General features: G+C 40.3%; 1 protein-coding gene across 1 annotated transcript in view; it reads right to left on the minus strand.

The window, feature by feature from the left end:
* Positions 1-946: 946 nt before the first annotated feature.
* The window catches only part of LOC122668862 (eukaryotic initiation factor 4A-11-like), a 41,598-nt gene continuing 30,157 nt past the window's right edge, over positions 947-12,387 (minus strand). The window contains exons 2-6 of the mRNA XM_043865416.1: positions 11,738-11,807; positions 11,460-11,566; positions 9,878-10,308; positions 3,766-4,414; positions 947-958 (exon numbers count right to left, since the gene is read on the minus strand). Of these exons, the coding sequence (XP_043721351.1) occupies positions 3,779-4,414; positions 9,878-10,308; positions 11,460-11,566; positions 11,738-11,805 (1,242 nt within the window). The 5' untranslated portion in view covers positions 11,806-11,807 and the 3' untranslated portion in view covers positions 947-958; positions 3,766-3,778. The remainder of the gene's footprint in view (positions 959-3,765; positions 4,415-9,877; positions 10,309-11,459; positions 11,567-11,737; positions 11,808-12,387) is intronic.

Raw genomic sequence — 12,387 nt, forward strand, 5'->3', positions numbered from 1 at the left:
AATGAACTAAAAAAGTTAATTGCAAGCCTAAATTGACCCTAAGAAAAGTGGAGAAAGGACATGCATATATAACTTAAGCTCTGTATCAAGTATAACCTTGAATAGAGCTAACTGGAAGAATATGATCCATGTAGTAGACCCCATTTAATTGAGATTAAGACTAAGTTATTGTTGTTATTATGTTCCCCATTTAATTGAGATGAGGTGAGTTGTTGTTGTTATGTTTCCAATATATATTTCATAAAAAAATGTATAATATAATATTCCATCAAAAAGTGTTTATGTGATACTTTATTATTACTTATTTATTGAAATAAAGATATATATTTGTCAACGATGAATATTTTTTAATGTAATTTTATATTATAAAATGTTTTGAAGTGTATTGAAAAAATAGAATATCCGAATCTTGAATTGATTGTTGGATTGAAACTGAATTTGAGTCAATAATTAATAATAAGACTTTTTATTACACAAACTATCCTCCTACTTCATTTCTATTTTGGTACACATTCACGCAGCTGTGTGACATCACTAAACACAAAAAGGGTGAAATGACCGTCCCAATAAAGATGCACGAGACAATATCATCAATAGTCAAAGAGAAAAGAGCAAATGAATACAAAAAATCATGTGACTTATATGACTTGTTCTTCTGATATAGATTGCAATTCCCCTCAAGTAACAAGAAGCTAGATCCTTTAATACACTCCATAGTTTTATAAAACCAAATCAGGCAACGAAATGGAGTCCAATTCCAATTTTGACAGGGTTTTAACTGGTCAGATAGTCGTTTTATTAGATTTAAATAAAAAATAAAAGTGAAATAATGTATCAATAATAAAGGAAAATGTTGTACACACAACCAATGAACACATACACCCTCTCACATAGGGGTGCAATCAGGATGGGCTGACTGGATCAAATTTTTTGAAACCCCAACCCAACCTTAAGTTCCCTTAGCTCAAGCCAAGCCAAGTCCAGTCTGAGGTCGGGCTTGGATATTGCACGCAATCCAGGCCCATCCCTACTAAGTTCAACCCAATCGACCCCAACTCTAATTGACCCTGATTGGGTCAATCTAGGCCGACTTGGCCCTAATTGATCCTGAATTCCTGATCACTCCATTTTTTGTATTTTAGGGTAAGGCAAGGTCGGGCTAGCCCTATTTTTTTTTTTTTTTTAACCTTATATATGATATTATTATATATAATTGTATATTATATATTTGAGAAGTGGTTCTCTGTTTGGAGGCAGCCTACGTCATTGCTCAATGTGTCTATTTCTCTCCTCCCCCAAACAAGGGGCAAAGATGTCTTTACATAAGGGAAGGAGAGATAGACTCATGGGAGTGTTGGTGTAGGTAATGCTCCTGGACAAAGTTCTTTTCCTCTGTATATTTATAAGGATTGAGTTCCCTATCTAATTACGTAGCGTATGCTAGTGCCTCCTTGTGTCTATATCTCTCCTTCCACAATACGGGCAGATATATCATTTTATAGGAAGGAGGAGAGAGATAAACACAGGAGATGCTAGTGTACGTTACATAGCTTGGCAATGTGCTATCCCCCATATTTATATATACAAGGCCAGGTTGGACTAGGTTCAGCCCAAAGCATTAGCCCAAGCCCGGCCCGACCCTATCCAAAGCTTAGAAATCTCTAACTGTAGCCCAGCCCAAGCCCTATTGAGCTCAGGGCAAGCTTGGGTAGGTTCAGGCTTAACGGGACCAAACTTACACCCCTAATGAAGAATATACATGAGCATGCGATCACTATAAACATACTTGGATTCATGATCGGAGAAGGTTGCTTGCAAGAACGCTTCCTTTTTAGTGATCGCCCTGCCCCTCTAATGGTGGAACTGCCACCCCCATCTCTCTCTCTCTCTCTCATTGGAAGCAGGATTAGCTTTAGTGCTATGAAATTGCTTTTTATCACTAATACTTATACCAAATGCTTGGGTTTGGCTAGACTCCACTATAACATTACTTTTGAGTTTTAAATATTGAAATCTGCTACTTACCCTTTGCATCACCTTATGGTTTCTGATGCTCAAACAATTGACGTTAGATTTGGATTTCGTACGCTCCATGCACAGCATGATCACTGTCGGTCTAATCAACCCTCTTCTCACTCAACTTTAGATTTCTCGTGTGAATCACTTAATGGACCAATTATTTATAACGAGTGAGGATAGAGACCAACCCTATAAAAGGCAATTTCCTTCCTCGTTAAAGAAATAATACCTTTATTCCACACATAACAATATATATCATACCAATAAGGTGTGACAGAACAGAATCTAATAACCTGAATGTGATCACTTACCAATAGATTCATTGTCTAACTCCACCTGAAGGCAACACTATCAATTTAATTTTGAAAACACAGGAGGAGGGAATCGTTATCACCTCCAATTCCTGCCCGCTCCAATTTCCTCCAATTCCTCACATAGGAGTGGAAATGACCATCCTACCTCTTGCCCGAACACATTGCCCAAAGTGGGGTAGGGTGGTCATTTCTGTTCTTATGTGAGGAATTGGAGGGAATTGAAGCGGACAGCGAATTGAAGGTGATAAAAATTCCAGGAGGAGGTGTGACTATGCTAGTCCGGCCATCCAAAAAGGAAACCATGTTCTGTAGTCAATGAAATGAAAAGTACTTGCCGTAGTCACCTAGAAGGCTAGAATACTGGAAGAAGTCTAGAGAATGTCTCCTGCAACTCGTCGGGTATAAAAGGTAGTCTACAGAGTGGGCAAGTTTTCTGATCACAATCCATTCAACAATCAAAGCAGCACTTTTGAAAGATGTGTCGGCAGTTCGTCAATTGTCTGATCTCTTCTCCACCCTCAAACTCATACAAACAAACAGTGCAACTGTCCGGCATTTCACTGTTGCCACTAGACATCAAGTCATTGAACTTCACTACCATTAGTGATTTCTCGGATCAAAACAGTAGATACAAAAAGAATGGGATGGGTAGGTCCGCTTGGGGGAGGGGAAGGTGGTTTTCCGAGTGGACTCAAGTGTGGGGACGGACTGGGGTTGCAAGAGGAGGAAGAAGAAAAAAGAAAGAAGGGTATTTTGGGCATTAAATGAATTAGTTTTTACTCACGTCACGACTTAACGGAGGGACACTAGCGATCTGGGTCCGTTTGTAAAAGATGGCCGAGACATACCCCATTCAAAGGCACTACAATGGTGATTCTAAGCATTATATGGACTCCAACCACAATCATGCCATCATTGTTTAATTAATCAAATTAGGGGAAGAATCTACATACCACACATATGCATTTAAATGTATTGAAATCTTTCACGCCAAGCCAATGAATGTAAGATTGAAAACGTCTCATGATTCATTGAAATATATTGAAATCTTTCACGCCAAGCCAATGAATGTAAGATTGAAAACGCCTCATGATTCATATACAAGGAGACTCACATGGTAACTCAGAAGAGAAAGTGAGAAACTAATTTTCTTAAGGTAATAAAAACTCTGTAAGATACAAAATCCAGCCTAAAACAAAATTTGAAACCGATGCCCTGACATGATGGATTCCATGCAGGATCCATATAACTCGGACAAAGTTCAATAATACTAAATTAAGGCGGCGTTTGGTGTGCATTTTAGGTTGATTTCGCATTTTGGGATGAAAAAAAATGATTTTATCATTCTCAAAATGTGAAACCAACCTAGAATACATACCAAACGCAGTCTAAAAGAAACTACCAAGTTCTTATCATGAAATAGAAAGCAGACAAAGAAAAACATCTCACAGGAGATCTGCAACATTTGAAGGCAGTTCCTCAATGACCACATTATAAAACCTCTGAATGTCAAACAGCATTCTCTCATCATCAAGCGTCACAAAGTTGATAGCAACACCTTTCCTCCCAAACCGTCCACTACGTCCAATTCGGTGGAGATAATTCTCAGGCTGTGTGGGAAGGTCATAGTTTATGACAAGGGAGACTTGCTGGACATCAATACCACGGGCCAGGAGATCGGTGGTAATGAGCACTCGGGAGGAACCAGATCGGAATTCTCGCATGATGATGTCCCTGGTGTTCTGGTCCATATCTCCATGAGTGGCAGATACAGTATGGTCACGGCGCCGCATCCTGTCTGTCAACCAGTCAACCTTGCGTCTTGTGTTGACAAAGATGACACTTTGTGTGATGGCCAGAGTCTCATAAAGATCACAAAGAGTCTCAAGCTTCCAATCCTCCCTCTCAACATTGACATGGAACTGCTTGATACCCTCAAGGGTAAGTTCATCACGCTTAACCAGAATCCTCACAGGATTGTTCATGAACTTCCTTGTGATCTCAAGGGCTTCAGGAGGCATTGTGGCAGAAAAAACGCCTACAAGAACTTCTGATGGCAATAGCTGGAAAATATCATATATCTGACAAAGTGAAAAAGCATCAATTAGAAAAACAATTGTGGCCCAGAAAGTACCAGTAAACATATGAAAGGTCATGAATATGAGAGAGAACCTACAATTAAATACAATTACTATCTCACATTTAGGAATGGAGAAAATTAATAAAAGCTTACCACTAAGAAACATGAAAACAATATACTGATAACAATGAAACAACAATTTAACCAAGTAACGCTGAAATTTTGTGCAAAAGAAAAAAAGAGGTAGAAGAAAATAGAAGGCAGACAGTAATGACCGAATAACAAAAGCCATTATTCTACTAAAGTAGAAGCATGAAAAAAAAAAATTTAGACCTCAAGTATCATAAAATTATTCCACAGCCCATGTCATAATAGCCCAGAAACAGCTCCTACCAATCTCAGAAGACCTTATAGATCATACTGAGGAATCAAGCAGTTCATGCTTGATCATCTCACACCATGCATTTGCTATCCATGGAAGGGAAAAAATAACAAGGCAGATTTGGAGAAAGCCACCCGGAAGAATGAAGACCATCCATTAAATTAATCTGGTTGACTTTTGGATGAAGGGCAAAAATCCATCAAAACCATACAAAACAGGAAATTCCATTCCCCCCAAAATGACCCAGTGGCATTGAAAATAAAACTGTTTTTTGGAAGGAAAAAAACAAAGCTGGATAATTGCCAAAGGAAGAAGAGAGGTGAGACAAAGCGATCGATATTTTGAAAAAAGAATTGCTTTTCCACGTCAAACAAGAATGAAACTACAAAAAACTGAAAAATATCCTTCACGTGATATCCAGTGCCTGCAGGAAGTAGCACCAAAAAGAGAGATACATTACAGGAAGATAAGAAGGTGGACTGGCAGAAGAGTTAGATTGCAAAGAAGGTACGAAGAGCGAACCCATTGCCCAGAAAACATAAGAGTATGGTAGAGGAAGAGGAAGCATCATAACAAGGAAAAAAATTCATGTTTATTATCCTCTCTTCTGATCTAACAGTCAAATCACAAGTTGCTGATCGATCATCAAAAAAACCCCTTTCAGCGACCTGCTCTGCATCCAATGGCCTAAGCTCCCATGCCTGACATCCCTTGGGTGGCGCCGCTGCCACCCAAGGACCCTCCCTCCCCCTCTCCCATCTTCTCCTTCCTCCCACCCCCCCCTTTGCTAGTCACACTACTCCTGACCTGTCTTGGTCCTCTCTGTTTGGCAACTCCAAGTCTCCTTCTGGAGATGGCCTTCGGCTTCACTTTGTCCCCCCCCCCTCACCATTAACGGCACCTCCAAGGTTGCCTCCTGGTCAATGAAGCTCACAAATGGGAATCCTGCCTCGTAGGGCACTTCATTGGTAGCCGCTCTCCTTTTCTGATTGTCAAATCCTCTCTTTCCAAACAATGGAAGCTCATGGGTTCAGTAGAGACGTTTTTGCTTGGAAATGGCTTCTTCATCTTCAAATTTTCTGACGACCTGGACAAATCTCGTGTGCTTGAGGGTGGTCCTTGGAATGTTGGTAAGAAACGGGATAGGCACTTGCAGCTCAACAAGCTGGACCTTAGCTCTATCCCTCTGTGGGTTTCTCAGCCAGGGCTTCCGTTCCATTTTTGGTGTGAGGATGGTCTCAGTGTGGTAGGCTCTGTTCTTAGAAAGCCTCTCTTCTCAGATAGAAGAACAAAGAAAAAAGTTCGTCTTGCCTTTTCCCGAATCTGGGTGGAAGTCGCCGCTGATGCTCCCCTTCCGTCTTTCATCACAGTCTCTGACAACGAAGGGTTCTCCTTCCAACAGCCTGTGAGCTTCGACTGGAACCCCCCCCCTTTGTGCTTCCTGTCGAGTTTTCGGTGACTCACAGGGTAATTGCAATCTCCGGCAAAATCAATCTCCATTTCCCTCCTCTTCTAGATCCCTCCAACATCTTCCCCTTGAGCCCCCTATTCTCACCGTCCCTCCTTCCATCAAACCAGTGATTCCCCCCCTATTTTACCCTCTTTCTATCCCAACCTTTCCCCTCACTCCCTGTACCCTCCCCCCAATGCCTCCCGTCACTGTGGTGATGGAGATCTCTCTCCTTCTCCCTCTCGTGGTCGCCGCCAACGGCAATGAAGATCTGTTCGCGGCCTCCCCTTAGCTCCTCCTTGTCCGGTGGTCTCTAGTGGTCTTCGAACTGCTGGTCCAAACCGCTTCCTCCCTTTGGAATCACTGCTTGACTACTCTTCTGCTAACCCTGCCTCTCTGACCTCCTCTGCGCCTCTGGCGATGTCCCCTTCCTCTGTTGAAGAGCCCCTTTCCTCTGTCGATGTCGAGTCGTTTCCTACCGCTGTCACCCTGACTTCTGCTTCCCCAGACACCTCTCTTTCTAACCCTCCCATTTCTTCCCCTTTTCGTTTCGGGATTTCCAGCTATCTCAATAGCATTAAAAATCCCCTCTTGTCCTCTTCCCATGGTCTCCCCCCTAGTGTACCCCGCGGTGAACCCTTCTCCTTTGTCTTCCCATTCCATTCCTTGGCCCACCTCCCCCTCCCTCCCCTCTTCCGCTGTTTTCGCTGGGCTTTTTGGACATATTAGGCCCAACAATCCAATTACTCCTTCTATTACCCCCTTTGCTCAAACCCCGTTTTGTTGGCCCACTCTTGTTTGGGCCTTAGTTCTTCCTCTGTTGCTCCCTCCTTCAAGCCGTAGCTTAATGCTCCCCCCCCCCCTTCTTCATGTTTTCCCCTGCCGTAACCCAGCTCCCCTCCTTTCCCTAAGATTCGCCCTTACAATGCTTAATCCCTTCCCTGCGCTAAGAAGATCTTGCCTCTGAGTTCGGTTACTAGAGACCATGTTTTCTGCCGTGAGACTGTAGACCCGGGCTAGAGGTCTTGTTTCTCTGAGGCTGCCTTCGGATTGCCTTGCTAGTCCTTTGCTTTTCGTTTATTTAGTGAATAGTTTTTGTATGGGCTCTTGCCTTTGATTTTGCTCACCCTTGCTATTTTAGCGAGTGTTGTATTTGGTTCGCGCTTGTTCCCTTCCCCCCCCCCCCCTCCTTTTCTCTCCATTGGTAATGAAATTATTTATTCATCCAAAAAGAGTCAAATCACACTCAACCCTAGTCCAAAATAATCATTTGCAAACAGCATAATTGTCAATCCACCTAGGTGTCCAGGCGGATTTTTTAGGATCTAGGCGGCTATCGCCTTTGGTATCGAAGGCCTTGGCCCTTATTTATGCCAAATATCATTTAAATTTACTTAAGTAATTAGTCATAAATAAGCAAATATCCCCCCTCCTACCCCACATTTGAATCCAATGAAAATAGTTAAAAGGGAAGCAGTTTTCTGTCCGGGAGTGTGGCCTACGCCAGCACTCCCATGTGTCTATCTCTCTCCTCCTTAAAACAAGGGGCAAAGATGTCTTTTCACATGAGGAGGAGCAAGATAGACTGATGGGAGTACTGGCGTAGGCCACTCTCTCGGATAGAGATCTTTTTTCCTAGTTAAAAAATCAAATTCCAAAATGATAAAAAGTTAACCACCCAGTTCAAGAACAAAAATTGGATTTTCGACGGTAGGTGAATTTTCAGCTTTCTAATGCTAGTGAAATTCTCAAATGTAAAAATTCCCTAAATCTTAATATAGTAAAAGATTGTTAAAAACCAAAAGAGCGAAAAATATTCATTTGTATTGATATTTAAAAAAATATTTTTATTCAAAGAAATTTTGACAGCATTCGCACACACCAAATAAGGTTTGACTGAAACATAACTCCTTCAATATAAATCAGATTTAAGCAATCTTGGATTTGTTGAAAAGCTGATTTTGTGCTCTTTCTAATACAAAAAGTCTCATGTATAAATAAATCATTTGACCAGTCAAACTTCTTGGAGAAATGAAAATTTTCTCTATATTGAGAACAGTTTAATTACTTATAGATAAGATCATATTTTCTAAGAACAATATAAACCAAATGCGACACTGGATATACCATGAAATGACAAATTCTAAGAACAGTATCAACCAACTATATGTTTTGATTGTTTCAAACTTCCAATAGCTTGCTTCTTCAATTTTGCTGTCTCCTAATTCTAAGTTGATTTTTGATGTTTGATGCGGCTTAATATTAATTATTAATGACTTGATGTGACTTAATGTTGATTTTTGATGAGTTAATGTTGCTTAATGTTGATTTTTGATGACTTGATGCGGTTTAAGGTTGATTTTTTTATGATATAAGGTACATATTGTAACATACTAAATAACATTAGAATGAGGGAAAATAAAAAATAGCACTTGGGCGCCTTGGTCGCCCAAGCACTTGGGCACCCCTCCACCGCCTTGGGTCGCCTTGCCGCCTTGACAACTATGGCAAACAGAACAGAATCATCACCAATTTCTCAATCATCACTAATGGCCCAAGAAATTAGATCCTTTAATGCAGCTAAGGATTCTAGTAGTCCCTCCATGATGGAGGAGGCTGCAGAAAAGAGCTGAACCAGAAACAGATACTTCCTCTTCTTCTCCCCCTGCCACTAACCCTTTCTGCTGATGAAGGAGAGATTGACACGAACAGTCAAGGATATGGATTTATGTACAAATAAGAAATAGTTCAGGGATAAATCCCGAATGACCTGAGTCCATCCATCACCTACACTAAACATTATAAACAACCACCTTTCCAGTTGATGATCAATCAGTTCTGATAACTACCATCACACCTGCAATTCATATTTCTAACTCCAAAGCAGAATGCAGTGATGGAGTCAAACCCAACTCCAACAATCGACTTATTTAATTATTGATTTACTAAGCCTTAATAATACTTCACCAACTTTGTGAGAGTAATAAAAAAACTAGCGATACCAAGACTTTCAGATGGGAACAACTCATGTCCAACAGAATTTCTAATTATGGGATGCTGTGACACATGTTCCTGTCTTGCACCCCTCCAGGGTCCTAGTATCAATATAAACAATAAATGAAGATTACTTTACAATTATCTACATATTGAAGGTCATGCCTTCAACTCAATCCCAAATGATGGCACAAGGTATTGAAAAGTAGACATCCTAAATCAAAACTCAACTGTTTTCACCTTCTCCTAAATATTGTTGTGAGTATTTCCCACATTCAGTATAATTCAACTTCTCCATCTGCTATGTTTACCTCAGTTGCTGATATTGATCAGCGTCAGCATTCAACCCTATACCAACATCCGGACCACAGAAAAGGAGCTAACATAAACAGATAAGTTCCAAGGGTTCCAAGATAAATCAGAGGGACAAGCTAACCTATACACTGTATATCCGAAAAAGGGACTATACCACTTAAGATTTCTAAAACATACTAATGATGAAAAAAAGTCACTGCATAAATAATTTAATGTGAGCATTAAAGTTGATGCGATAACAGCCAGAATACATTAGTAACCAAGAGGAATATACAATAAGCACAACAAACAATCAAAAACGGATAGCAGATCAAAGGAATTACCTGATCCTTGAAACCTCGTGAAAGCATTTCATCAGCCTCATCTAAAACAAACATCTTAATGGAATCAGAGCGAAGAGATTGCCTCCGTAACATGTCAAAGACACGACCTGGGGTACCAACTACAACATGCACTCCACTTGAGAGAATGCGCTGATCCTCACGGACACTAGTTCCACCAACACAAGCATGAACTTTCACACCAAGATAGTCCCCAAGTGCACGCATAACCTTCTCAATTTGTTGTGCAAGCTCCCTGGTGGGTGCAAGCACCAGGGCCTGACATTCCACAAAACCATAATCAAGCTGTTGCAGAATTCCGGAGCAGAAAGTTGCTGTTTTTCCTGTTCCGGACTGTGCTTGCTGAATAACATCAAGACCTTTGCAGAATGGCACAATCCCCCTTTGTTGAATAGCAGAGGGCTTCTCAAACCCTAGAAAAATTGTCAAAAGGTGCAATGGTCAGATTTCCTTTACCACTGCATATGGGGTTGAGGGCAGCATGAAACTTTTGTAGCCACCAATCCATAAAATAAGGGAGTAAGACCAACCCAAATCAGCCTATCTACCACAGCTCAGGAAATAAATAAAAAGGAAAACACCAAGCAAAACGTATAACAATCCCCAAAAAAAGAAATATATACAAGGCTGTTTATTTAAGCAGGTAGAATAGTAAAGCTCTCTTCCCTGAATAACGCATTCCCTAAAGTAGCTTGCTTACTTTGCCGATCATGGAAATCATGGTAGGCAATACCTGCGGATATGAAGAGATGTCTTTCATGGATGGCTTGTCTGGGTATAACCAAATCCGAATGGATCCAGACGTCGAAAGGCACACATCCTTTAGAACTCCATTCGGTACGTTGCTATACGGTGATGCCATTCGGTCTAAAAATGCTGGTGCCACCTACCAAGATGCGAACGGAGACCTGCCTCCACTCCCCTTTCTCCTCCAACCCACAACCTTCTAGAGAGGCCTATACCCATTTCCTAGGCTTAATCCCTTACTGTATCAGTTCACATAGGCTCCCGGTATTAGTTGTATTGGTATCAGCTCGATTCCTGCTTCTATCTCTCCCATTATTAGCAAACCATAATTAGATTTCTGTTTTTTTACTGGCATTGGTACAAAAAAATGAGTATACTCTTCCATCTCTCTCTCTCTCTCTCTCTATCTATCTATCTATATACATATATATATATATAGAAGAGCCTGATCAGGTGAGACAGAAAGAGTCCAACTATTAGATGGTTTGGATCTAGGTATAATGGACAATAGTTTGTGTCAACATCCGACATGGCACCTGCTGTTTAAGTTATGTATGCTTACGGTATTGTGTGGGTGTCCAAAACAGTGAAGCCTTGAAAACCAAAGTTATTTTGATACACAGATTTGGACCACAAACCAGACTATATTCAAGCCAGATTCCCCTGGCTGGCAAGTGGGAGGTCCAGAGTATCAAGAATGAGATAATACAATATTGATGATACTCAGTTAAAAGGAATCATGAGGCTATATGTAATGAATTACATTAAGAATATAAGCATAGAAACATAAGAACAATTGGAGTATGGTTCTATCTACCATATGCATAGATGCCCCTCAAAAGATTCTCTTGCAAGCCCATAGAATCAAAGGTGTCATATACTTCATCATATGGTGTAAAGAACTCCTGCCCATCAGCTCCAAGTCTGGCCGCACATTAACAAACCAAGCATCAATATCACATCATTATAAAGACAGTATATTAGTAAAAATGTAAAAGATCTCATATTCAATAACCAGACATAACAAAAAACAATGACAAGCAGCACAAACTAAAAACAAGGTAGATAATATGCACAAAATTTGTAGTAACTTACAATTCACTCATTCTGGAGTCATATCTACGTTCATCGAATTGTGATCCTTCTGGTGGGATTCCCGCCATGACTGTAAAACAAGATTAAAAAATTTAAACTATAAACAAACATAATTTTTCAAATAAGAAGCAACTTACCTCCCAGATCACCGGTAAACAAAATAAAAAAAAGAGAGGGGGGATAAAATAAAGAATTAAAATACCAATGACAATTTGAAAAAGGAGAAGGAATAGTATGAACTTTATCCAAATCTTCAATCCAAATAATACAAAATTTAATTCCATGGAAAGAACATTGAGAAGCTTGGATGGAAAGCAAACCCAATAATGCAATCCCGGGTCACAAAACTCTGTTTTGGGATTGCTATAGATCCACAAAAATGACAAATAGCTCAAAACCTCAAGTTAAGAGTCTAGTGGAAAAACTGTAAATAAACAAAACTTTCAGACCCCTTTTGGGTAAGATAAAAGAATAAGGGACTTATCAACAATTGTGGTCTTTTTAATTGCTATTATGGAAAGAAAAAAGAAGGTTCTATTCAACCTCACGATGGAACACTAAAAGGGCGGTAGAACCTGAAGTTACTTCGACTGATAGAACGAACTCTTATCATATTTCGATTCGAAAAACTTTAGGGTTAAATAGCCAAC

Source organism: Telopea speciosissima, chromosome 7 (assembly GCF_018873765.1).
Source record: "Telopea speciosissima isolate NSW1024214 ecotype Mountain lineage chromosome 7, Tspe_v1, whole genome shotgun sequence".
In the NCBI taxonomy this organism is placed as follows: Eukaryota; Viridiplantae; Streptophyta; class Magnoliopsida; order Proteales; family Proteaceae; genus Telopea; species Telopea speciosissima.